Raw genomic sequence first — 25,892 nt, forward strand, 5'->3', positions numbered from 1 at the left:
TGGAGGCAAAAAGAGATGCTGGACTCAATGTTGACAAGCGTAAGCTAGCATGTTTTAGGAGGGATTTATTAAACATAGATGCAGAAGAAGGTTCAGAACTGTCCGAACATGTACAGTCACTGACTCTGCGGGACCGTGACAGCTATTTTTGTAAATTAACTTAAGTTTTGGATATTCCCTAGACAACATATGAATTACTTTCGGATGGTTCAGAGAATTTTGTCAAGGCTTATTGTCTAATGTAACCTAACGCTGGGCTAACTGGATTATTTTAAGAGACCATTCAAATGGCACACACATCTATCGCTGTATGTTTGTTTAACATTTAAGCTAGTTAGTGTGCTGAAAGTTGGCGATTTTCACCTATAAAACAGAAACTTGCTGATTTGTACTAGATAAAACCAACACACCATTACATATGCATCGATTATTTTACCTGATATGAAGTGTGCACTGCAAACACGAGTATTATTTATGATCGTCTCCGTCCAGTCTGTACGCCGTATTGCATTCAACCACAATTATCTTTTTGATTTCTGTGAAGGAATGTCTGCCGGGATCTGGTAAAACTTTAGTTTTGAACCAAAAGTCCTGTTCCTTCTATTCTGGCTGTCAAAAACACAACAAGACGACATTTTAAAGTCAAAACCTCAAACTTTTAGCGCGCCTGCTATGAGTTCTTATTTATGTTTTGCCTCCAGCTAGAGCGGTGACGTCACAGTGACGTAGGCGATTAAGGGGTCTATTCCACAGTCTATGGGTCTATTGCGTGTTGCAGTTTTTCTCATTCCTAAGTAATAGGAGTCAACTGTCTTTCTATATCTATAGTCTTTGGTTAAGATTAGGCAATCAGATAGCGACTTCAACAAGTGGGGTAATAATTTGCACTTCTGCATGTACGGAAGCCCGCTGCACCCTCCCTTCCTCAGGAACGCGCTTTGAACTGAGCATCAGGAGTACCGGCACTTATATTTTTCCACTTCAAGCACCGACTACAATGTTAACACTAAAGTCCTCTGAGGTCATTTTCACCACAAATCTGCAGCTAAGACGCAAGGAAAGCTGGCGGTACGCTAACGGTAAAAATAGAGAACGTATTTCAAGCACTGATAGTACTGTAATATTGTTGCAGTGTTCTCCTTGTTTTTAGGTCAATTGATTTGTACATTGCAATGGACTATTTTTTGTTATCAGAAGCTTTAAGACGATATGCAGATCAAATTCTAAAATAATTATCTCAAATCAAGTCCACATATTTATTGACTTATTCACGTCTGCATCCTGATCACCTTGTTGGGGTTGATTTTGCAATAATTTAGCAGCTGACTGTACATTATCCCTTACATAGCTACTGCAACTCTCAAATTAAACATTGTAGACATGCATGACAAGATGCCAAATGTATTTCACATCTACAATAATGTATCAGATTCGTCCAGAAAGAACTGAAAGACAGAGAAATCACTGGCTTATAAGTCACTATTGACACCGAGCTAGATAGTAGTCTCAGGTGTGTTTCTAGATATCACCCCATGCTCTGCGTTTCGCTTCCCATTCTGTCCATTGGCATGCTGAGGTCCTTTGGAATGGGGCCCACTGGGGAACAGCAAAGCCATCCTGTTAGATTTGCATGGACTCGTTGCCATAGAGCTGGATCTCATCATACCAGGAAAAGGGCTCTCAGATAGGGAGGAAGAGGAAGAGGAGGTACAGGGGGCCCAGCCTGGAAGAAGTCCTGATGCTGGACGAGAGCCCACAACTCTGCTGAACAATGTTGGGCTGGGGTGCGTTGGGGCCAGGGTCTGCTGACTGCCATTCATGCAAATGGAGCTGGTGTCTGTGTAGGCCTGGTTGGCCGAGCCCATCTGAGCGCGGTAATTGTACGGCCTCCAGCCCTGTTGTTTTCTCTGCTGACACTGGCACCGGAGGATCCGAATGAAGGCCTGCTTGAACTCACGGCTGTAGCAGGGGTAAATAATGGGGTTCAGGCAGCTGTTGAAGTAGCCCAGCCAGAAGATCACTTTGAAGAATGTTTCAGGAGGCCGTAAACTGGTGTTAAATGATCCTAAAATAGGGGAAATGAGAGGTCATTTTTGTGAACAATCTGCATGCGAAGGGTTTTTCATATGTCACCAACAGATGGCAGACTTTACCAACTCACACGTATGTACGAGCAACAGAAACACAACAAGAATCTTTCTTCCATCACAATCAAGGTTAAATCAGCAGTGTAACCTTAAGTATTTTCTTTTAATTATTTTTTAAAATTCTTGACAAATAAATATTCCCAATGGTCATAAATGTTATGTGAACAGATATTATACTTGATTTTTTTTTTTCTGTAATTCCTATTGTTGTTTGCTTAAAATCAGAATTAAAGGCAGTACAACAAATACTACCAAAATGTGTACAAATACATTACTTTTTTTAAACTCTACACTAATAATGTGATTTTAATTATTTGATCTTTTTTGCATTTTGATAATGCAAATGGAAGGTAGGAAAACAAAATTGCCATTAATATGTCACAATGGCAAAAATATTTCTATATAAAATTAATAAAAATCTATATATGAGAGATATATTATTATTATTATTATTATTATTATAATTATATATAATAGTATTATAATTTTAAATAAGCCTAATAAAAAATTCAATAACACTTAACAATAAGGTTTATTAATTAACTACATTAGTTAACATTAACTATAATGAACTGCACTTATACAGTATTAATCTTTGTTAATGTTTACAATTTGTTACAATGTTTACAACTTTGTTAATGTAATTATTAAAATCAAATGTTGTATTTGTTAACATTAGTTAATGCACTGTGAATCAACATGAACAAACAATGAACAGCTGGATTTTTATTAACTAACGTTAACAAAGATGAACAGATACAGTAACAAATGTATTGTTCATGGTTAGTTCATGTTAGTTAATACATTAACTAATGTTAACAAATGAACCTTGTTGTAAAATTCTCAACAATAAAAAATTGAGCAAATTATAATTCCTTATTTTCTGTGTTTTGATTTTGGAGTGGAATATGATTCAAATACAGTATGTTCTTGACTGGTTTTGTGAGATTAATATTTTTCCTGTCAGCCTTTAATTCAGCATTAAGTCTTAAAACGTAAGTCAATTTTTGAACACTCTCATCCTGCCATAAAGAGCATAATTTGAATAACCTGTTCTTCGCGGTTCACTCTGTAAGCTTTTATTAAAATGGTTATCTTAAATTCTTAAATTCCAAAATCTATGTCTAATAAGGAAGATTTATAGTGCTTTTACAATTTTACTCCAGCTTCAACCAAATATCTATTTAAAGCAACAACTAAAAAATCTGGCTCTTTTAGAGGTGCCATTTTCAAAATGGAAATCTTTCTCAGGTTTCCACTCCCTCGCTCTCCAAAACATTAAAAAAAGGTCACACAGATCCATCATGCTTTTCTAGACTCTCACTATAGCTCATCTTCGCTAATGAGTTTACTAACTCACTCTTCCCTGAGGAATTCACCACTTTTTCACTCTTCAGTAAATGCCTGATGTGCATCCCATACCCTTTTTTGGCTCTTGTCTCCTTCACTCTGGTCTGATCTTACTAATTAGTAAGTAAGACACTTACTGTTCATCTGTAAGTTTATATATGTTTTGTATTTTCAATAATTCCTCTGACATTTTTTTGCTCGGATGGATGACTTAAGCGAGAGATAATTTGGTCTAATTTGCTATGGTGCATATCAGTACAGAGCCGGATGAGACTTGGGTTCATTACCACACTTCAAGTAGAGCCACAGGTGTGAAGCCTTGCCCTCTGGTCAGCTTCTGTCTCTGCCAGTAAGTGAATTATTCCATTACGCTAAGATGTTCTCGCCTATTTCTTCTCTAAATCACGTCACTCAGACATCTCTAAGTCAGAGCATCTATAAATTAATACAGTCTGCACTATAAGAAGTCAACAAACAATCTTACAGCAACCTTGTTGTGTTTTCAGTTCTGTTGTTTTTTGAGAAATTTGAGAAACGTCGATGCACATGACAGGTTTGTTATAGGTAATCTGTGATTAAATAAAGACTAGAAATCATTGCCCAAAATAGTACGTACTGCCCCGAGAAAACACATTACTTGATGGATGAACTCTCATGTGGCCTGATGGCAAAGTGGTCATTGATTTTTCAATGATCTGTATTCTGCCTTTCAAAAAAAGAAAATGAGCTATTCTGCAACATAAAGCAAGTAAATTAATGTTTGCAAGCCTTTTGAGCAAAAGCAAGTATTGAGTATTTGTGGAAATAAAATGGATAATGGATATCTTGATTAAAAATGAGAATGTTAAATAAAGTCAAATGTTGCCTGCAAACATTAAAAGGATAGTTCCCCCAAAAATGAAATTTCTGTCAATAATTACTCACCCTCATGTCATTCCTAACCCGTATCACAAAGATATTTTTGATGAAATTCAAGAGCTCTCTGACTCCTCCATAGACCACAATTTACTTACCACTTTCAAGGCCCAGAAAGGTACTAAAGACATTGTTAAAATAGTCCATGTGTCACACATTAGCCGATAAAGGAACACAGAATATAATTAACATAGAGTTTACTGGTGACGAACATGTAGATAAGCATGACATTCAACAATAACTGACAAGGGATAGAACAGAACTGGGAGTATAAATACACGGGGTGAATGAGGGAACTAAAAAGGCACAGGTGGACGAAGATGAACTAATCGGGACTAATAAGAACAGGTGCAGACATGACTGAACGTAATCGTGACATTACGCCCCCCTCAAGAAGACGCAACCTCGCACCTTGATGACGACAGAGTTCAGAATGTAGAAATGAGGTGGAGGCTTGTGTGGAGGGTGGGGATGGTGGTGCTAGTACCATGGTGGTGCTGACAGAGGGAGGATCCAGGGCAGAGTCCTGACTGCAGAGGCAGACGGAACCCTGGGACCGATCGGCGGAGGTGGAACCATGGGGAGGGGATCCGGCGGAACAGAGCGGGTGATGGGATCTGGCTGAAAGGAGCAACAATGGGGCGACTGAGCATGACAGGGAAGTCAGAGGAAGGGAGGAGCCCAGTGACAGCATAGGGGTGCAGGGTGTATGCATCACCGGAACCCTGGAAGTCCATGGCAGAAGCTGGGTGTCAACCACCGGAGGCCAACCTGGAGTTCCGAAGGAGCCTGGCGAAGTCTCCGGGCAGACGGGCCACGGCGGTGATGAGGAAACGATGAGCCTAGGTGAAAGCGACGGGCTGACAGGTGGAGGTGGAGATGTGGGCCTGGAGGCCTGAGGTGCAGCAGGTGCCAAGCTGGTGAAGGAGAAGCCTGAGGTGAGGCAGGTGAGTCGGACGGAGCTAGCGGCGGTGGCAAAGCCGAGGAGCTAGATGACACCAGTGGCGCCGACAGATCCAGGGGACTGGCCATAACAAGTGATGGTGATGGGATCAGGAAGTAAGACAGGGATGAAGGCTGAAGAAGATTTCCGGATGGGAACGGCGAAGAAGCTGTAGATTCGAGGGTGGGGATTTGGGTGGGAACTGGATCCGTGGACCATAGATCTGGCTCTGCCATGGACGGATCCACCTGTCTGGGCTCCGGGGCTTCGATGTTCTCTGGTTCTGGGATGGCCTCAGTGGGCGCAACCACCGTCAGTTCTCTGGTTGGAGAAGGAGGTGCAGTGCGGGTGAGTCCATCTTCTCTTTTTTACTCGATTTGAGGGTCAGTTATTCTGTCACGCGTTAGCCATTGAAGGAAGATGCGTAACACAGAATATTGTCAATATAGAGTTTACAGGAGACTAATATGTAGATAAGCATGACATTCAACAATAACTGACAAGGGATAGAACAGAACTGGGAGTATAAATACACGGGGTGAATGAGAGAACTAAACAGGCACAGGTGGAGGAAGATGAACTAATCAGGACTAAGGAGAACAGGTGCTACGTAATCGTGACACCATGAGACTACATTGTTCAACCTTAATTTTATTTTATTTTTTGTTTTTGCGCACAAAAAGTATTCTTGTCACTTCATAAAATTAACGTTAAACCACTGTAATCATATGAGCTATTCTAACAATGTCTTTAGTGCCTTTCTGGGCCTTGAAGGTGGAAATTAAATTGCTGTCTATGGGGGGGTCAGACAGCACTCAGATTTCAAAAATATCTTAATTTGTGTTATGAAGATGAACTAAGGTCTTACGGGTTTGGAACGACATGAGGGTGAGTAATTAATGAAAGAAATTTTCATTTTTGGGTGAACTAACCCTTTATCATTGCCAGATCGTAATGCAATGCAACCAGAAATGGCAATCTTCTGATATACTAGTTCACTCCAATATTCATAACATAGCATATGAAAACAAAGGCCACTCAAAGAAGGGAAGTTAACTCCTTAAGGTCAAACACATGGAATATATTTCCCTTCAAAATATTTCCTTACTCATTTGCAGGAAAAACATATCGGCCCATCTGCTAATATGACCCTTTAGAAGGTCACTAGGAGCTGAACTTATGGGTCATAAAGTGAATATAGGAGGGTGATTAAATTTTGACCAGATTTTTCTGTGGTGGGAATGGTACCTCTTCTATATTCCCACACCTCATCAGAAAATTCTGGGTTCAGATAGGGAGTGAGCCTGGGAATGAGAGAGCTCCGAAGACATTGGCATCTCCAGTGCATTCCACCAGGAGATCTCAGCAAGCTTCAGGGACCAGCTCTGTAGTAACTCATCCATTGCTGAATTAATCACCACACATCAGGTTAACATGACACACGTCACTTTTAAATTCAAACCAGCTCATGAGTCAAGGCTTCATGCATTGTCATTGATTAGAATATACTGCAGGATAAAAATGTTAAGTGAGGTCCTCGCAATTAACCTTCTGCATCTTTTCCACTGGCTCTCGTCCATGACAGAACACTGTTCTTTTCATGAGTAAATGGTATTGAACTTTAACAGTTTAAGACATTTTGGACTATGAGGTCTGCGCTGGCTACCACAAACAGAAACTGAATTAACCAATGGAGTTTTTCCTGGCAACAGGATCACATTCTAAAGTGTCAGAAGTGGCACTATCTTGACTTTCAATCTGTAAAATTACTGCCTATGATTATTTTAAATCATGCCAATAGCAATGTGACTGTGCAACTGTTCATTCAATTGTGTATAATACGCATGCATTTTTATTAATAAATACTAAACCAAAATAAACTATAAATATATAATTTAAAATATAATATAGAATGTTATTTTACAACATATGGTCTCTTGCAATGGAACAAAACTAGCAAAGTGCCACAATCAAAGAATAAGATAGACCTAAATAAGGCCCTAAAAATATTTACATAATCCATATTCCCTCTATAAAAGCGTGATAATGTGCAATACGTCTACATGACATGGTTCTGGAGATGACAGAATATTTTGCATGCATTCAACTGTTAATCATCCACCTCAGGAACGGCTGTAATTGCCGATAAATTCCATAGAAGACACACACTGCTACAAATTTTTATAAAAATCGAATTATTCTAGTAATGTCACATGGGTTTGTCTCTTATTTGTCCAACAAGGTTGAACTTTATCTCTTATCATACACTAATGAAATAATGGGGCAGACTGTCTGTAACTGTACGCCCTGGACTCCTTTAAGCCACAACAATAATGCTTGTGCATGAAATATGAGATCCAAGTGTGGTTCTGTGTTTAGAAATATAAGTAGGATGAATACGCATAATGACTGAATGTTGAACATAGTCATGCACTGCTTTAAATGTGGAAGGTGGAACAGATCATGAGCAATATACAGTATAGCCAAGTTATATGTTTGCTGCAATTTATTTAAACTAAACTCTAAAAAATGTTGGATTAAAAACAACCCAAGTTGGGTTGAAGATGGACAAACCCAGCGATTGGGTTGTTTTAACCCAGTGGTTGGGTTAAATGTTTGCCCAATGTGCTGGCAAGTTTTATTTAACCCAACTTTTGTTTAAAAATTACTATATGGCTGACTTAAAATGAACCCAAAATAGGTTGGAAATTAAAAATCAGACACATAATTACTAGAGGCAACAATAATTAAAGTGAACATTTACACATTTAAGTTCTAAGAAATATTAAGTAACTACATGTACTTACTACAGGTTTAGGATTAGGGTTTGGTTTGGTTTAGGGTTAGTTGCATTTAATTACGCATAATTTATAGTTATTACTATAGTAACTACATGTAACATATGTAACAATGACACTGTAAAATAAAGTGTTACCAATTATTGTTTAATTATTATTCATTAAACTTGTTAATAAATGTTCATTTATTAAACATATTAGTAAACATTCATTTCCAATATACTTTGGGTTCATTTTAAGCAAGCAATACATTTTTAAACAATAGTTGAGTTAAATAAAACTACAGGTTGGGGAAACATTTAACCTAACCACGGGTTAAAACAACCCAATCTCTGGGTTAAAACAACCCAACAGCATCTGATTTCTATAGGGCCCACTAGACCTTGATCAGGCTGGTAGACCACATTGGACCACCAAAAACAATGTTCTAAAACATTATTTCCAAACAGGGACATAGACCTAATTTTCATAGACAAAAACGCTTTTTTTTCTCATTTAGCTTATAAAGTGCAGCAAACATATACACTCTAAAAAAATGCTGGGTTAAAAACAACCCAGGTTGGGTTGAAAATGGACAAACCCAGCGATTAAGTTGTTTTAACCCAGCGGTTGGGTTAATTTAACTCAACTATTGTTTAAAAATGACTGTATTGCATGCTTAAAATGAACCCAAAGTCTGTTGGAAATGAACATTTATTAATACGTTTAATGAATAATAATTAAACAATAAACATTTAATAAATTGCTTATTAATAAATGTTCACCTTTTGATTATTATTTTTGTCTCTAGTAATTATGTCTGACTTTTCATTTCCAACTTATTTTGGGTTCATTTTATGCCAGTCATATAGCAATTTTTAAACAAAAGTTTAACATTTAACAAAAGGCAAACATTTAACCCAACCGCTGGGTCAAAACAACCCAATTGTTGGGTTTGTCCTTTTTTTTAACCCAACTTGGGTTGTTTTTATCCTAGCATTTTTAGAGTGTAGGCCTAAACTTTTCACTTGTACTGATCTGTCCATCTTAAATACAGTTTAAAGTTTAGATAAAAGTTTAAAACAGTGCCTGCCATTTTCACATTCAAATTACATTAAATATTGTTTTGATACATTTACATGTAGGAGGGTTTTAGCACCACAGAAAATTCTAAACTTTTATCTATTCTCCATCACGAATCTGCCTTTTACAAAATCCAATAGGCCTATTTCAGTAAAGTGAAACATAGGCGTAATTGAAATGTTTAATTTGTTGACAATGGACCAATGAAGATGTTGTGTGAGGGTGTAATTAAACTTAATTTTTTTTGTACTAATTGATAAAACATACGTACCAATTGGTAGTGCGAGGAAAAAAGGTAACCAGCACAGAATGAACATGCCCACTACAACACCAAGCGTTTTAGCAGCTTTCTTTTCTCTGGAAAACTTAAGTAATTTGACTGTCAGCGAGCTCCTCAAGTGCCCTTTGCTGCAGTCATCCTGCGTCTGAGAGCCTTTATAATGGATCCGGAGCGTCAGCTCATTCGAGTCCATGTGCTCCTTCATCACTCCAGCCTCGAGGTTTTTCGTGGTTCTTTTGGCAACTATATACACGCGGAAGTACATGGCCAGAATCACCGCTAAAGGGATGTAGAAGGAGCCGAGCGAGGAAAAGAGCGCGTAAAACGGCTCCTCTGTGATGAGGCACACAGTGTCGTCCTCTGAAGGAGGCTCTTTCCACCCGAGCAGAGGTCCTATGGAGATGACAAAGGCGAGAACCCAAACACCCAGCATGGCCAAGAGCGCCCTTTTCTCGGTCACAATGCTCGGGTACTGCAGCGGGTAACGCACCCCGATGTAGCGGTCTATGGAGATCACGCACAGGCTCATGATGGATGCGGTGCAGCACAGCACATCCACCGCAGCCCAGATGTCACAGAAAATCCTCCCGAACACCCAGTAGTTGAGAATTTCACGCGTGGCAGACACCGGCAGGACAGTTGTGCTCAGCAACAGGTCTGCCATGGCTAAATTGATGATGAAGTAGTTGGTTGGGATGCGCAGGTGCCTGTTGCACACTACGGAAAGAATAACGAGAATGTTGCCCACGATAGCAAACACAATAAAAGCGCCCAGAACCATACCCAGTGGAAGCGCGCGGCTGAGTCTGAACGAGCTCGGTTCGGTCCCGTTTCCCGCGGAGCTCGAGTTAGACACGTCGGACAGTTCGGAGGAAGCATTACTCAAGAAGTTCACGGCATGATCTGTATCAGAACTCATCTTGCCTCTGCAGTACCTCCATACCAAAGTAAGAGCAGTTTTCACCTTCAAATGCGCAAATTGTTATTTCGGTACTCCGGGGGGAAAAGACAGACATGAAAACGACCAATTCAAAAGATCCTTAGGTTCTGTTGCGCAACAAGCGTGACATAGGAAAAGTCCATAATTGTAAAGATTGTAGGAAGTCCGGTTGAAGATGTGCTGTCCGCAAACTTGGTTGGCTGAGTTCTCCGCAGTGTCTCTCCCGGTGTTCCCGTCTGATCCAGCGCACTGCCTCTGACCACTCCTGCATTCACCAAACCCCCTCCCCTGTGGAGACTACAGACCTGGCAAAGTGGTACATCTTCACTGCTTATTAACCTGTACACATATGGCAAGCCGTAGTATCCTTCATTCCTTAAAACCTTTACCTTTATAGCATCTATTTTTATGTTTTTACTAAGTAATTCAATAGAGCCTTTTTTCAGTTTAGTCAATTATACAGTAAACAATATCTATTTTATTAGTTATTGGTATCCTTTGCTAGTCATATGTGCCATCAAATTCTATGGTTTAAATGTTAAAAGCCAAAATCCGTAGACTTATTTTTATAGATACATTGTAAACCCGAGTAAGTTGGCAAAACTCAAAAAAAATCAATCATGCCTCATTGCCTCAACATTTTTAAGTTAAAAAAATCACAGTTTAAGTAAACCGAACTGGCAGATTTTTATTTTGTACTACTCATACATTTTAATTGTTCTTAACTTGAAATGTTTGAGTACACTCATACATTTAACTTAAAATTATCATGTAACCTCAATGTAAACATTTTTATTTGACAAGCTAATTCGAAAAATGCTAATTTGCTAACATGTTAACAATAACATGGGATAACACTTGCTGAATTAGCATAACAAAACATTAATCACTACTAAATCTCACATTAATCTTGCATTAAAAAAAAACATTATATAACACTTATTTTTCAGCATTTACTCTCCCTTTTGAGTGCCATAGGCAAAGCATGCATGGGAAATAGAAATCACAGCCCAGTTTCAGTTAAAAGTTTGTCTAAATTAAAATAAATAAGTTCATAAAACTCAAAACAATGAAACAGTTCAGTTTACTTAAAATATATCAGTTCGGAGAACTGGGAAGAAAAAGAAAGTGCTAAATACTCATAAAAGTTAATTTGACTGAAATAATTTGTTTAATTTAAGTTTGTCCTACTCCAACCAATTAATTCTTTTGAGTGTTAGGGTTTACAGTGTACACAAAGTTGTTGTTGTTGCTGCTGCTGGATTCCTCTTTATCTTCAGTTGAATCATTTCCAGCTTTACTATACTTTGTAACTATTCAATCTTTGATTTTCCTCTATTGAATAGTTCCTGTGTATTTACTGTTTATTTGGCAATGGTATTATAATTGTTACATTTTAATAAAACTGAGCTCAAATGAGCCATTTAGCCATTCTATTTTCAAATGACAAGTAAAATAAAATAATTTTTTAATGGAGATGAGGAAAGTTGCTGGTTACAATAAAATCTAATCGCAAAAAATAAATTGTGATCTGAGGAATAGTTAGGCATACTTTTCTATGAAGAGAGTAATGATGAATCTAAAAGATCACTACTGAAATAAGTAGTACCTAAAGAATAGTTAGTAGTGAAAAGATGCTAGTCACTACTGCACTGCTTGCAAGATGAAAGACACTATAGTTCATTTTAAGGAATAAATGTCACAACAGCTTGTCATATTACACCTATTTTGTCATAATTCTAACACATGCAAATTAAAATAAAGGGGTCACTAAAGGCCCCACAGCATGCTGTCAGGTAATGTAATACAATGTCAACAGGACAGCATGCCAATGCATACCAACCGCTCTATTCTTAGGATCATTCGCGATTTAAAAAATGGAAAACTTGCAAACAATATCAAGGTTGTTGATGCATGGTGCTATCTAAGTGCAAATTTAAGTCTCAAGGACTCTGTTACTGTTCATATATACAATACCAAAAATGTCACACATGCCGCTTGTCCACAAGTTTCTTTAAACATTTATTTTTAGGCTTTAAGTACCACTTTTATTTTCTAAAACACATTTTCTTGTCTCTGGTCCTAGACAAATGAACTGCAGAAAGCACAAAGTCATTCACTGGCAAAGGTCTCCATGCTGTGCCATCTTTAAAGACTGCAGTGAGTGTCCAAATATTTCCACAAATCATCTGTAATTTTGTAAACTATAGCCACTAACTCAATCTCTTTACAAATGCCAGCCAAACAGGAATATACTTTGACAGTGATGAAGCACTTAATAGATTGTGCCAAAAAACCAAAACAGAAAACAGATAACTCAAACAGATGGATGAAAACCTCCAAAAGTCAACTAATTTATACAAAAATCAAAGTAAATTACAGCTAGCGAGAGCTGTGTAAGAGGAACCAAGCCTGCTGTCTTGCAGAGGAATATCCTTGTTTTGAAGAAATTAAATAAGCCTTTTCATTTAAAGATCAGAGCATAGACTCTGAGTTTGCAGAGGCATAAAAGTGAGTCCAAACCTTAAGGATTGTTCATTACAAATTGATATAGACAGAGCCGATAGATTATGGAGTCCTAAACTGCACTCTCACCAGAGGCTAATTGGAAACAGCAGAGCATGTGACTTGAAGGGGAAAGTTATATCCTTTGTGGATGGGTCGGTAGGCGATGGCATTAAATGTATGGCTGATGCATTTCAACACAGACGCCAGTGCTGAGCTCAGGAGAAACAGCAGCCAGACCGCTGTGTGACCAGTGCAATAAATACACACATGCACACATACCCCACAGCACTGTATAGCTCTTGAAAACCATCCAACTATTAGCTCAAACACACTCCAAGTGAATTAAGGCGATTACATTTAATACCATCTCCGCTTTGAATGATGAATAGCATAAGGTGATGTGAAGTGAAAGGGGAGATTTGAAGGCAGAAAAATGCTGAGCTGTCATCCACACCAAACTAAACTGCGCCATCTTCTCCCAGAGTGGCGGCAAGCGTCTGTCAAATCGCAGAGTGACAGTATATATACTCAATATCAGAGAGAAAGCATTTCTTTATGAATAAATCTCTTGAATGAATTTCATTTACATTATAGCCACATATATGTTCTCATTCTTACATAAAGAATTGCTTTTAAAATAATGAACCAAAATATTCATTGTTATGTGAAAAGATTATGAAAAAGAAAAGCTAGAGGTGTTTTGCAATTCTACGCAGTGCGCATAATTAAGTGGGCATAATAAAGCATGGGAAGGAAGTGTAATTAGTTGGCATCCTGTGAAGCTATAATATCACAGATGTCATATTGTTTTTTTTTTTCATCTTCCATAAGGATGAAAAACACTTTTGTCTATAAAATGGGTTTATTAAAATGCATGTTGAATAGTCTATACCAGTGGAGCTGATTTTGTTTCAGACCCATATTTTTAAATTGGACATCAAATTGAGGCCCAACACAGTACCAAATAAAATAGTTTATTGTACAAAAATAGACAAAAAATGTCCTTAGATTCAAACACTTAAGTGTATTAATATCTTGAGTCATTAACAACAAAGACTAAATATAAAATTTGTTTCTAAAATTTTGGCTTCAAACTCATTTTGGGAAGTTTAGGTCTCATGAGCAGTGTTGGGGAAGGTTTAAATATAATGCTTTACAATATTGTGTTACTCCTTAAAAAAGTAACTAATTGCATTGCTTAGATGCTTTTTTATGAAAAGTAATGTGTTACATTACTTTTGCTTTACTTTTTCCTCACCTGAGCTGGGCTTGTTTTATATTTTTTTAATAACAACAAAAAAAGTTCTATTTTTTGGCAAATGTTAAAGTGCCCCTATTATGCTACAACCCGAATTCTGGAAATATTGGGACGTTTTTTAAATTTGAATAAAATGAAAACTAAAAGACTTTCAAATCACATGATTCAATATGTTATTTACAAATGTTTAAACTGAGAAATGTTTCAATTTTATGCACAAAATGAGCTCATTTCAAATTTGATGCCTGCTACAGGTCTCAAAATAGTTGGGATGGGGGCAAGTTTACCATGGTGTAACATCTCCTCTTTTCAAAACAGTGTGAAGACATCTGGGCATCGAGGTTATGAGTTTCTGGAGTTTTGGTGTTGAAATTTGGTCCCATTCTTGCCTGATATAGAATTCCAACTGCTGAAGAGTTTGTGGTCGTCTTTGATGTATTTTTCTCTATAGGTGAAAGATCTGGACTGGAGGCAGGCCAATTCAGCACCTGGACTCTTCTACGATGAAACCATACTGTTGTAATAGCTGCAGTATGTGGTTTTGCATTGTCCTGCTGAAATACACAAGGCCATCCCTGAAATAGACGTCATCTGGAGGGGAGCATACGTTGCTCTAAAACCTTTATATACTTTTCAGAATTCATAGTGACTTTCAAAACATGCAAGCTGCCCATGCTGTATGCACTTATGCACCCCCATACCATCAGAGATGCTGGCTTTTGAACTGAATGCTGATAACATGCTGGAAGGTCTCCCACCTCTTTAGCCCGGAGGACACGGCGTTCCTGAATTCCAACAAGAATGTCAAGTTTGGACAAATTCTGACCATAGAACACTTTTCCACTTTGAAACGGTCCATTTTAAATGAGCCTTGGCCCACAGGACACAATGCAGCTTCTGGACCATGTTCACGTATGGCTTCCTTTTTGCATGATAGAGCTTTGGTTGGCATCTGCAGATGGCACGGCAGATTGTGTTTACCGACAGTGGTTTCTGGAAGTATTCCTTTGCCCATTTAGTAATGTCATTGACACAATCATGCTGTGTCGTCTGAGGGCCCGAAGACCACGGGCATCCAATAAAGGTCTTCAGCCTTGTCCCTTACGCACAGAGATTTCTCCAGTTTCTCTGAATCTTTTGATGATGTTATGCACTGTAGATGATGAGATTTGCAAAGCCTTTGCAATTTGACGTTGAGGAACATTGTTTTTAAAGTATTCCACAATCTTTTTACACACTTTTTCACAGCTCCGCCCATCTTTACTTCTGAGAGACTCTGCCTCTCTAAGACATCCTTTTTATAGCTAATCATGTCACAGACATGATATCAATTAACTTAATTAGTTGCTAGATGTTCTCCCAGCTGAATCTTTTCACAATTTCTTGCTTTTTCAGCCATTTGTTGCCCCCGTGCCAACTTTTTTAAGACCTATAGCAGGCATCAAATTTGAAATGAGCTCATTTAGTGGATAAAAGTGTAAAATTTCTCTGTTTAAACATTTGTTATGTTATCTATGTTCTATTGTGAATAAAATATTGGCTCATGTGATTTGAAAGTCTTTTAGTTTTCATTTTATTCAAATTTAAAAAACGTCCCAACATTACCAGTCTTCGGGTTTAGATGTCTGTGAATGTAAATGATCTGAAAAGTTGTGAAGCCGAAAGTGCACGATAAATAAAGTTATTTTCACAAAAAAGAAAGAATCATCTCTGAACCGTTTAAACGAATTTAACCGTTTTAACACATTTGCCTAATGCCTGCCTATGTTCTTCATTGGCTTCCCGTGAACAACGTCTACTTTGACCTGCCCTTAAACACTGTATCTGGTTCGTGTTCTATAGATGTGGAGAAGACGCTGTTTACTGCTCTGCAAAAGCAAATTCTCATTGTAAACACTTCCAAAGGATGAGGATGTCAAGAGTCAGTGGTTAATATTACCACAGCGATACAACAGCAGAATAACATTTTCATGATTGCTTCTCAAATCTCCATGAGGTCTAAATGGGATTTACAAAACGCTTATTTATTAAAGATGGGACCATACCGACTTTATTTGGACCAACTTGCTCCTCACAGCCTGGAAGTTTGATTAATTATTGATGTATGTATTTTCTACTGGGTGTTCAAAATGTAGTTTTGTGTACTATAGTGTGCTAGGTCTCCGGCTAACCGGCTAACTCATGTTATTACTGTCTTACTGAAATACCTCTGCAAATCAGCTGTGGCTCACTATTACCTAAAATTGTGTTCATTAATGCAGATGTCTTTGGTTCTTACTACTCTAAGTAATGATAAAAGATGGACTCGCGGCCGGATTGATATGGCAAAATCGACACCATCGTCTTTACAGAGTGTACAATCGCTTAACTCCAGAAGCCTCCGGAGCTGAATCAGTTATGGTAAAAGGGCGTTCCAATTCCGCACGCACTGTAAGCAGTTGACCAATCACTACAGACTGGGCCAATCAGAGCAGAGTGGGCTCATGGAAAGGAGGGATTTAGAGAAACTGAAGCATCGGACGAGTCGTTTGAGAATCATTGAAAAAAGTGGTGATGGGCAATGTATATTATGAGAAAATGAAAGCATTCTTTGACCTTTGATGCATACAAACCTGTTATAGGAGACCTCCAAAACAGAATTAAGAACCTTTAAAATAGCATAAGGCCCTTTCACACCAAAAATGAAATAAATAAGCCTAAAGTGGAGGGAAATGCATATTTACACACAGCTCAAACAAAGCTTTCAGCTGTGCTGCCATTCTGAATTAAAGAAGAATAGGGACAGGAGAAGGAAGTTCAACACTCTTATTTCTAAATCTAATCTAAAGTAATTTTTGGTTATTACAATGGTTGAATTGGATCATTGAAGGTCAGCAACAAAGACATTGCTTAATAAAGTGAGATTAAATACATAAGGTATATGTGTAATTTAAATATAGTTAATTATTACAGGTTTGGGTAAAATTCTGAGATTGTATTTCACTGTTTTTATTCATTTTGAGGAATATTTTCATGCAAGTGAGATAAGTAAATGCATGTTCATATTTAGTCTAGAACTACAATAACCATCATGTTCACACAGCGTACACAACACCTCTGCACTTTATTTCTCTCAACATGGCGACAGGATAGCTGTCAGTCAATAAATGTGAAAAGTAACTTGTTTGAAAAAGTAATGCAGATATTTTGTTGTAAATTGAAAACGTTACTTTACTAGTTACTTGAAAAAGTAATCTGATTACGTAACTCAAGTTACTTGTAATGCATTACCCCCGACACCGCTTATGAAAATCTCATGAGAAAATGTTATTCATTTGAGAAAATTGGTGATTTCATGTGAACTTTTATGATTTGATTCAAACAGAAGCATATGTTTTTAGAAAAAAATAAGTAAACAAATAAAGGTCCACCCTTAAATCTAACCCTCAATGGGGGTGTGAACAAATCATATGAAACGTATGAATAAGATTGCACAAATTCATTCAAATTCACCACCATTTCGCCAAAACATGAGAATGTGTTGCTGTCTTTTAACAGAAAGTTGCCAATGATTAAGCTTTTAGTATAGGTATTTTAGTAACCTAAAAGTACCAATCTAGGCTCATGTAAAAGAAAACGTGCCTCTGCAAAATGATTTTATGTTGTTTCTTAATAAATATGTATATACATTTTTTTGCACAAATTGAGGTATAGAGGCATGTTTTTCAAATGTGCCTATGTTGCAAAGTACACAAGGGTATTTTTAGGCAAAAACTCATTCTACAAATGACTCAAACCATAAAGTTTTTATCACCTGTTTTCATCTACATCATTGCAAATCCTGTAAGCCTGCATGTTTTACCATCTTATGTCCCAAAAACACACATAGTGCCTGTGAAAGGTTTATTTATGACTAAGTGCTGAAACAATTTAATGTATGAATTAGACAGCTGAGAAAGATGATAAAGATATTATTGTATCCATTAGGATTTCAACATTAATCCCCCATCTTCTATGAAGGGCACAGTTATGGAATCCAAGCTTTTCTGAGCGACTCCTGTTATGGAAGCAAGAAAAACTCATCGTAATTCATCTGTCTGGACTGTGGCCAAGGGTACAAGACATTTAGCTGCAGAGCTGTGAGGCTTTTAGTGAGACAGGCAAACAATATTATGCTCAAATCCTGTGGCTAGCTACACAAATAAATACAAAGGTTTGTTTAATAAAGTAAAAGTGATTGTAAGGTTTTTTTTCGCTATGAACATTTTGCCGGTTTAAGCGACAAGCTTAAACTTTAATCATTGACAGTGAATTCCTCTTTAGCATTGCTTACACTCTGTGATGGAGATAATGAAGCTAGACAGTTATGTAACTCAGAGTCACAATATAAAAATGTTTGCTTACATGTGTGGGAACGTTTGAATTTTGCTGTCGTCCTACCATTTCAAAACTCTCCCTTCGCCATTTAAAGCAGTTGTAAAGTGACTGGTGTATAAATATATAGTTATATACATTCAGATGTATATTAACGATTCCCCAGAGGACCATTAATTTATTAGAGGATCTACATATGCCACATATGGTATTTTACTGCAATATACTATTGTTTGTTCTCATGTCTTATTCCCATGGCCTTTTTAAACTGACTATTGAAAATGTTTATTCTAAACTACGGAAGAGGATTAGGGCCAAGCAATAATAAAAAAATAAAACCATCTCGAGATTAAAGTTGTTAAATGTTGAGAATAAACTCATAAAATTTTGAGAAAAAAGTTGAGATAAAATGTTGAGAATAAAGTCATTAAATTACGAGAAAAAAGTCGTTAGATTATGAGAACAAATTCGTTAAATTATGAGAATAAAGTCATTAAATTACGAGAAAAAAGTCGTTAGATTATGAGAATAAACTCATTAAATTATGAGAAAAAAGTTGTTAAATTACGAGAAAAAAGTCGTTAAATTATGAGAACAAATTCGTAATTTAACTAATTTGTTCTCGAAATTTAACGAGTTTTTTCTCGTAATTTAACGAGTTTATTCTCAACATTTTATCTCGACATTTTTCTCAAAATTTAACGAGTTTTTTCTCGTAATTTAACAAATTTATTCTCAACATTTTATCTCGTCTTTTTTCTCGAAATTTAACGCATTTTTTCTCGAAATTTAACAACTTTAATCTCGAGATGGTTTTATTTTTTTATTATTGCTTGGCCCTAATCCTCTTCCGTACTAAACTTATAGATATTCAAAGGTTTGATTTATTGATTTAGGATTTGTAGCAATATTGGAAAATATTACAGTTTTTAATGTATTTTGATGAAATAATGGCAGCCTCGTGAGACCTTTATTCGAGACTTCTTTCAAAAGCATTAAACCAACTCCAAACTTTTGAACGTTAGTGTAGATTTATAATTAAATCATTCATTTATCAAGACATTTTCCAGCATGTCTTGTCTATAGACTTTCATAATGTCTTTGGTCACAGCAGTCTCAGCAGTCAAATATACTGTTTGTCAAATGGTAATTTTGTAAGATTAATGCGAATACCTTCAAAATTGATATTGCTCTTGACGCCTGTGGAATATGAGCATTATTTTAAGACACTGGTTTGGAAATATCACACAGTCTCACAGGCAGAAGAGAATAAAGCCAAGGGTTTATCATGGGACACAAGCCATCAATCCATGAGATTTATCTTAATATTAATATCCTGGATATTATGAGGATAGCATCTCTTACCTTTGCTTTTGTGCTTCACATGCTGGAACACAAAGTACCAGACGTCGGTATAATTTGCCCATTGCAGGAAGTGGGTCCTTTTGAATTCCATACTAGATATGAGATACATATGAAAATACATACCCAGACCCTTTGTTGGTAATGTAACAAGCTTTATCTAAAAGTAATGCATAAAAATAAGTAAATTACCATAAACTGCAGAATTGTATTTCTAGGAAAAGGACAATATACATAAATGTAGGCTATTTTTTCTTTTTCTGAATTTCAGAACCTTTTTCTTCTTCTCGCTTTGGGAAATGTACTTAATCTATCACTCTTTCCCCCAGATTTTAATGTGGGACAGAATGGAGAGATGCGGGATAGAGATTGCAGGAAATTATACAAGGGTCATATTGCCCTGATAAAGGAAAAACTCCAGAAATGGAAGATCACAGTGAACACACGCATGAATACTAATTCTTTACACTCATTAGAGAGCATCCACAGCTCAGGAAAAGAGTACTCTAAAGATAAAATTAACAGAAAAGAGTCATCAGATCTGCACTGGATTATACATAATTACATACTGTAGCAGACACTTTTATCCCAAGCGACTTACCTTGAAAATCACAAGCAATCATATGCAATTTCATGAATAATCCAGAGTAAGATGGAGCGTGACTGGAAAAGTTGAGAAAAGAGGTGAGAAAGGAGGCAAAAAAGACATGCCTTTATTTAATATTAGATTTATATTTGTATATGCAAATTAAACGAGTAGGATGGTCATTGACATTCTCAGTGCAGTCCATTGACATACTGCCATGTCCATGTATGTGTGTCCACTGTGTTCAATAAACAAGAGGGACCATGAGGCTCTTTGACTTCCTTTTAGATATTTATATATAGAGTAGTGGCTTTATTGAATAGCATAAAATAAATAGACAGCAGATAACTGTCTAAACTGGCAATAAAACACAAAATTTATTCTGCATTAGTAAGGTTGCTATTTTCTTCTAACTAATAAGACATTATTTTATAGTGGTAGCACCCGTGTGTTTTTCTTTCTACTATAACTGGAGACTTCTGCTGCATTACAATGATGTCCGAACACTAGATCCATTTTAAACAACTGTCTCCTTCGTAAATAATAATAACTACTATTTACTTTCTGTTAACATCTGACTTAACCCTTAGCCCTTTGTCCACATTTGTAGCAGCTGGTTTCACAGTGCTGTCCTCCCTTGTGCTCTAAAACAGAGCTACAAAACTCAGGACAGCAGTCAAACTCTGGCTGCAGCTTATTATTGTTTATGTAGATGTTTTATTTATTTATGGTTATTATTAAGCTCATAAAATGCGAGTTGTAATTGCTGGATATATATACTTCAAGGTTTGTCGCTGCTTGCTGTGGCCGAAGCATTTTTTTTAACTTTGTTAAATTCTCAAGTTACATTTTAAAGTAAAGTGAAAGAATGCACATCTGCGTGTCATTTATATTTAATCCACAAATTCCCAGGTAATATTTTGATAAATGTGTCCCGAAAGAGAGCGTACAAAGTTTAAGTAACTTTAGTTTATGACCCGTAGGGACTGAAGAAGATTCTCCATGCTTCCGAGTTTAAATGAGTTTTGCACATTTTCTCAGCTCCTGTGAGACTTTCTGGAAAAACAGCAGAATTTCCCAGTCTGCGACCCTGAAAAGATGTGATTTCACAGTGATTTAGCGTTCTCAGTTTGTATCGCTCAGCAGGTCTCTGTTGTCACTAGACTGGAATGAATGACGCTGGATGTACGTTAGAGCTGGAGGGTCAGCGTGCATCTCCAGTAAATGTGGAGTTGAGTTTCGTCACAGCTCGACGTCCAAAAAAAGACAGTAATCTATCAAAATCAGCAACTTCGATTGGGTAGCATGAAAACTGCTAACAGCACAATCATTTAAAATGAAAAATAACCTTATCCTGAATGGATGGGTTTGGCCAAAAGACATGGAAAAGTATTAAAAAGATGGACCTTAAAGCTCTTCCCACTGGAATCAGCACTCTGTATTTTCACACCCAAAATAAAGGCAGGCTAAGAGAAGCCTAAAGCAGTCAATTATAAACTGGCATCATTTTGGTCCAAACTGTACTGTAGAGACAGAACTATTTCACAGTCAATACTGTATGATCCAAAATAACACACTTCTACTCAGCCATAGCTTATACAGTATATTTCTATCGTGACAACTCTCTGAAGATTTTTAGTATGGTAATGGGTACTATGCTGATGATTAATGCTGCTGCTGTTGATTACTGCTGCTGCTGCTATTACTGCTGATGATGATTATTGCTGTTGCTGCTAATGATTATTGCTGCTGATGATTATTATTATTGCCGCTGCTGCTATTGCTGCTGCTGATGATGATTATTGCTGCTGCTGCTATTGCTGCTGCTGCTGATGATGATTATTGCTGCTGCTGCTGTTGCTGCTGCTGTTGATTGTTGCTGCTGTTGTTTATTGTTGCTGTTCTTGACATTGTTGCTGCTGTTGATTATTGCTGCTGGTGTTGATTATTGCTGCTGCTGTTGATATTGCTGCTGCTAATATTGCTGCTGTTGCTGTTGATTATTGTTGCTGCTGATGATGATTATTGCTGTTGCTGCTAATGATTATTGCTGCTGATGATTATTATTATTGCCGCTGCTGCTATTGCTGCTGCTGATGATGATTATTGCTGCTGCTGCTATTGCTGCTGCTGCTGATGATGATTATTGCTGCTGCTGCTATTGCTGCTGCTGCTGATGATGATTATTGCTGCTGCTGCTGTTGCTGCTGCTGTTGATTGTTGCTGCTGTTGTTTATTGTTGCTGTTCTTGACATTGTTGCTGCTGTTGATTATTGCTGCTGCTGTTGATATTGCTGCTGCTGTTGATTATTGCTGCTGCTGTTGATTATTGCTGCTGCTGTTGATATTGCTGCTGCTAATATTGCTGCTGTTGCTGTTGATTATTGTTGCTGCTGATGGTGATTATTGCTGCTGCTGTTGATATTGCTGCTGCTAATATTGCTGCTGCTGTTGATTATTGCTGCTGCTGATGGTGATTATTGCTGCTGCTGCTGGTGTTGATTATTGCTGCTGCTGTTGATAGTGCTGCCGCTAATTATTGCTGCTGCTGTTGATTATTGCTGCTGCTGCTTTTGCTACTGATGATGATTATTGCTGCTGCTGCTATTGCTGATGGTGATGATTATTGCTGCTGCTGATGATGATATTGCTGCTGCTGTTGATTATTGCTGCTGCTATTGCTACTGATGATGATTATTGCTGCTGATGATGATTATTGCTGCTGCTGATATTGCCACTGCCATTGATTTATTGCTGCTGCTGCTGATGATGATTATTGCTGCTGCTGATATTGCCACTGCCGTTGATTTATTGCTGCTGCTGTTGATGATGATTATTGCTGAGACTGTCCTCCAAAAAAACAACAACCCTATAGGTCATTTTTCAAGCACCTTATTACGATCTATATTTACATTTTAAAGTCATGCACCCTCTAGCTGATGTAAAAATAATGTCGTGTTACGTCTGTCGTCATGAAATGATGTATGACTGTCGTTACCAATCAAGATGCGTGTTCATTTAAATGCAATGTGTGGACTTTTTACACCATTTCTCCTATTTCCATTTAGCAAAACTCATTTTTTTTATTAACAACTACACCCACCCCATCCCCAAACCTACTGTGATAGAAACATTTTATGTCAACATGAAATGTACAGAAAATGCAGACTAAGGATGCTCAGGTCAAAGACCAGTCATATAATTAGCTTAGATCATTACAAACCAATCACCAGAACAAATCACAGTGAAGAAGACATTGATTTTTACTCAACTGTAAGACTTAAATGTGCATGTACTGTATCTTTCTATTCAGGAAGACTCACTCTGTTGTTGTGACGAGTGACCTCCCGGCCGTAAATAAAACTTAATTTCTGCAAAGAGCAACTTGGAAGTCGTGTCAGGTATATGCTGCGCAGCTGAGGAATAGAAGTACTAAAGATTCTATGCTCAAAAGACCACAGCAGAGACAGTGACAGTGTTAGAAGACTATAGAGTCGCCCTCGGGGTGAGGCTGTAATACTCAGAGTTAGTATTAATGATCCTGTGTCAGAGCAGCGTACACCTGAGAAGGATGGTGAGAGTGTATAGATGCTAAATACCTGTGTGCTCATGTGTGATTGAGGTAGTGATAGTAGCTTCTTGACGGGATGCCACCACATTACTTCAGGAGGGGAATTACCTCAAAGTAATAAATTAGCTAAACAATTTACTAAACAATTAGTAAATGCTCCTATGGGTCGTATTTCAGAGAAGTGACAAACGACCTATATGGTCGTATTGTTTGGAGAACATGTTGTTATTGCTGCTGGTGTTGATTATCGCTGCTGTTGATATTGCTGCCGCTGATTATTGCTGCTGCCGCTGATTATTGCTGCTCCTGTTGATTATTGTTGCTGCTGAAATTGCTGCTGCTGTTGATTATTGCTGCTGCTGAAATTGCTGCTGCTGATGATGATTATTGCTGCTGCTGTTGATTATTGCTGCTGCTGAAATTGCTGCTGCTGATGATGATTATTGCTGCTGCTGTTGGTTATTGTTGCTGCTGCTGTTGATTATTGCTGCTGCTGAAATTGCTGCTGATGATGATGATTATTGCTGCTGCTGTTGATTATTGTTGCTGCTGCTGTTGATTGTTGCTGCTGCTGAAATTGCTGCTGCTGCTGTTGGTTATTGTTGCTGCTGCTGTTGATTATTGCTGCTGCTGAAATTGCTGCTGCTGCTGATGATTATTGCGGCTCCTGTTGATTATTGTTGCTGCTGCTGTTGATTATTGCTGCTGCTGATTATTGCTGCTGCTGTTGATTATTGTTGTTGCTGCTGCTGTTGATTATTGCTGCTGCCGCTGATTATTGCTGCTGCTGTTGATTATTGCTTCTACTGCTGAAATTGCTGCTACTGCTGAAATTGCTGCTGATAATGATTATTGCTGCTGCTGTTGATTATTGCTGCTGCCGCTGATTATTGCTGCTGCTGCTGTTGATTATTGCTGCTACTTCTGAAATTACTGCTGCTGCTGATTATTGCTGCTGCTGTTGATTATTGCTGCTACTGCTGAAATTGCTGCTGCTGCTGATTATTGCTGCTGCTGTTGATTATTGCTGCTACTGCTGAAATTGCTGCTGCTGCTGATTATTGCTGCTGCTGTTGATTATTGCTGCTACTGCTGAAATTGCTGCTGCTGCTGATTATTGCTGCTGCTGTTGATTATTGCTGCTACTTCTGAAATTACTGCTGCTGCTGATTATTGCTGCTGCTGTTGATTATTGTTGCTACTTCTGAAATTACTGCTGCTGATGATTATTGCTGCTGCTGTTGGTTATTGTTGCTGCTGGTGTTGATTATTGCTGCTGCTGTTGATTATTGTTGCTGCTGTTGATTATTGCAGCTGCTGGTGATTATTGCTGCTGCTGCTGTTGATTATTGCTGCTGCTGTTGATTATTGTTGCTGCCGCTGATTATTGCAGCTGGTGGTGTTTATTGCTGCTGCTGTTTATGATGATTATTGCTGCTGCTGCTGCTGTTGATTATTGCTGCTGATATTGCTGCTGCTGCTGATTATTGCTACTGCTGGTGCTGCTGCAGAGCAAGTACAGGATCTTGCTACTGCCAATACATACAGTACACTCATACGCTAGCGTGAGAAAGTAAGACATGCTGCTTCTGCACAAATAACTATTCATGATGCAAAATTAAATACAAAATTAAATATAATTCTAAATTTCAAACATTAACCTGTCACACAGGTTGAAGGAAGAACAAGAAGATGATCAAATCTTTAATAATCCACTTCAAAGGCATTTAAAAACTGTGCAGATTAACTGAATCTCCATGACACTTAAAGAGTTGTGGGAAACTGAACAAGGGAACACATGTGACTGAAAATAACAAAT

At 37.6% G+C, this 25,892-nt stretch overlaps 2 protein-coding genes across 2 annotated transcripts in view; both read right to left on the bottom strand.

Moving 5' to 3' along the window:
• Positions 1-25,892, bottom strand: part of LOC125252666 (serine/threonine-protein kinase pim-2-like) — a 681,247-nt gene that overhangs the window by 588,932 nt on the left and 66,423 nt on the right. The gene's annotated exons all lie outside the window — the stretch shown is intronic.
• Positions 624-11,040, bottom strand: adra1ba (adrenoceptor alpha 1Ba). The gene is made up of 2 exons (XM_048166140.1): positions 9,487-11,040; positions 624-2,065 (listed from the first exon to the last, which is right to left on the bottom strand). The coding sequence occupies exons 1-2, from the start codon at positions 10,412-10,414 to the stop codon at positions 1,494-1,496; spliced, it is 1,500 nt and encodes a 499-aa protein (XP_048022097.1). The 5' UTR covers positions 10,415-11,040; the 3' UTR covers positions 624-1,493.

Source organism: Megalobrama amblycephala, linkage group LG18 (genome assembly GCF_018812025.1).
Source record: "Megalobrama amblycephala isolate DHTTF-2021 linkage group LG18, ASM1881202v1, whole genome shotgun sequence".
NCBI lineage: Eukaryota > Metazoa > Chordata > Actinopteri > Cypriniformes > Xenocyprididae > Megalobrama > Megalobrama amblycephala.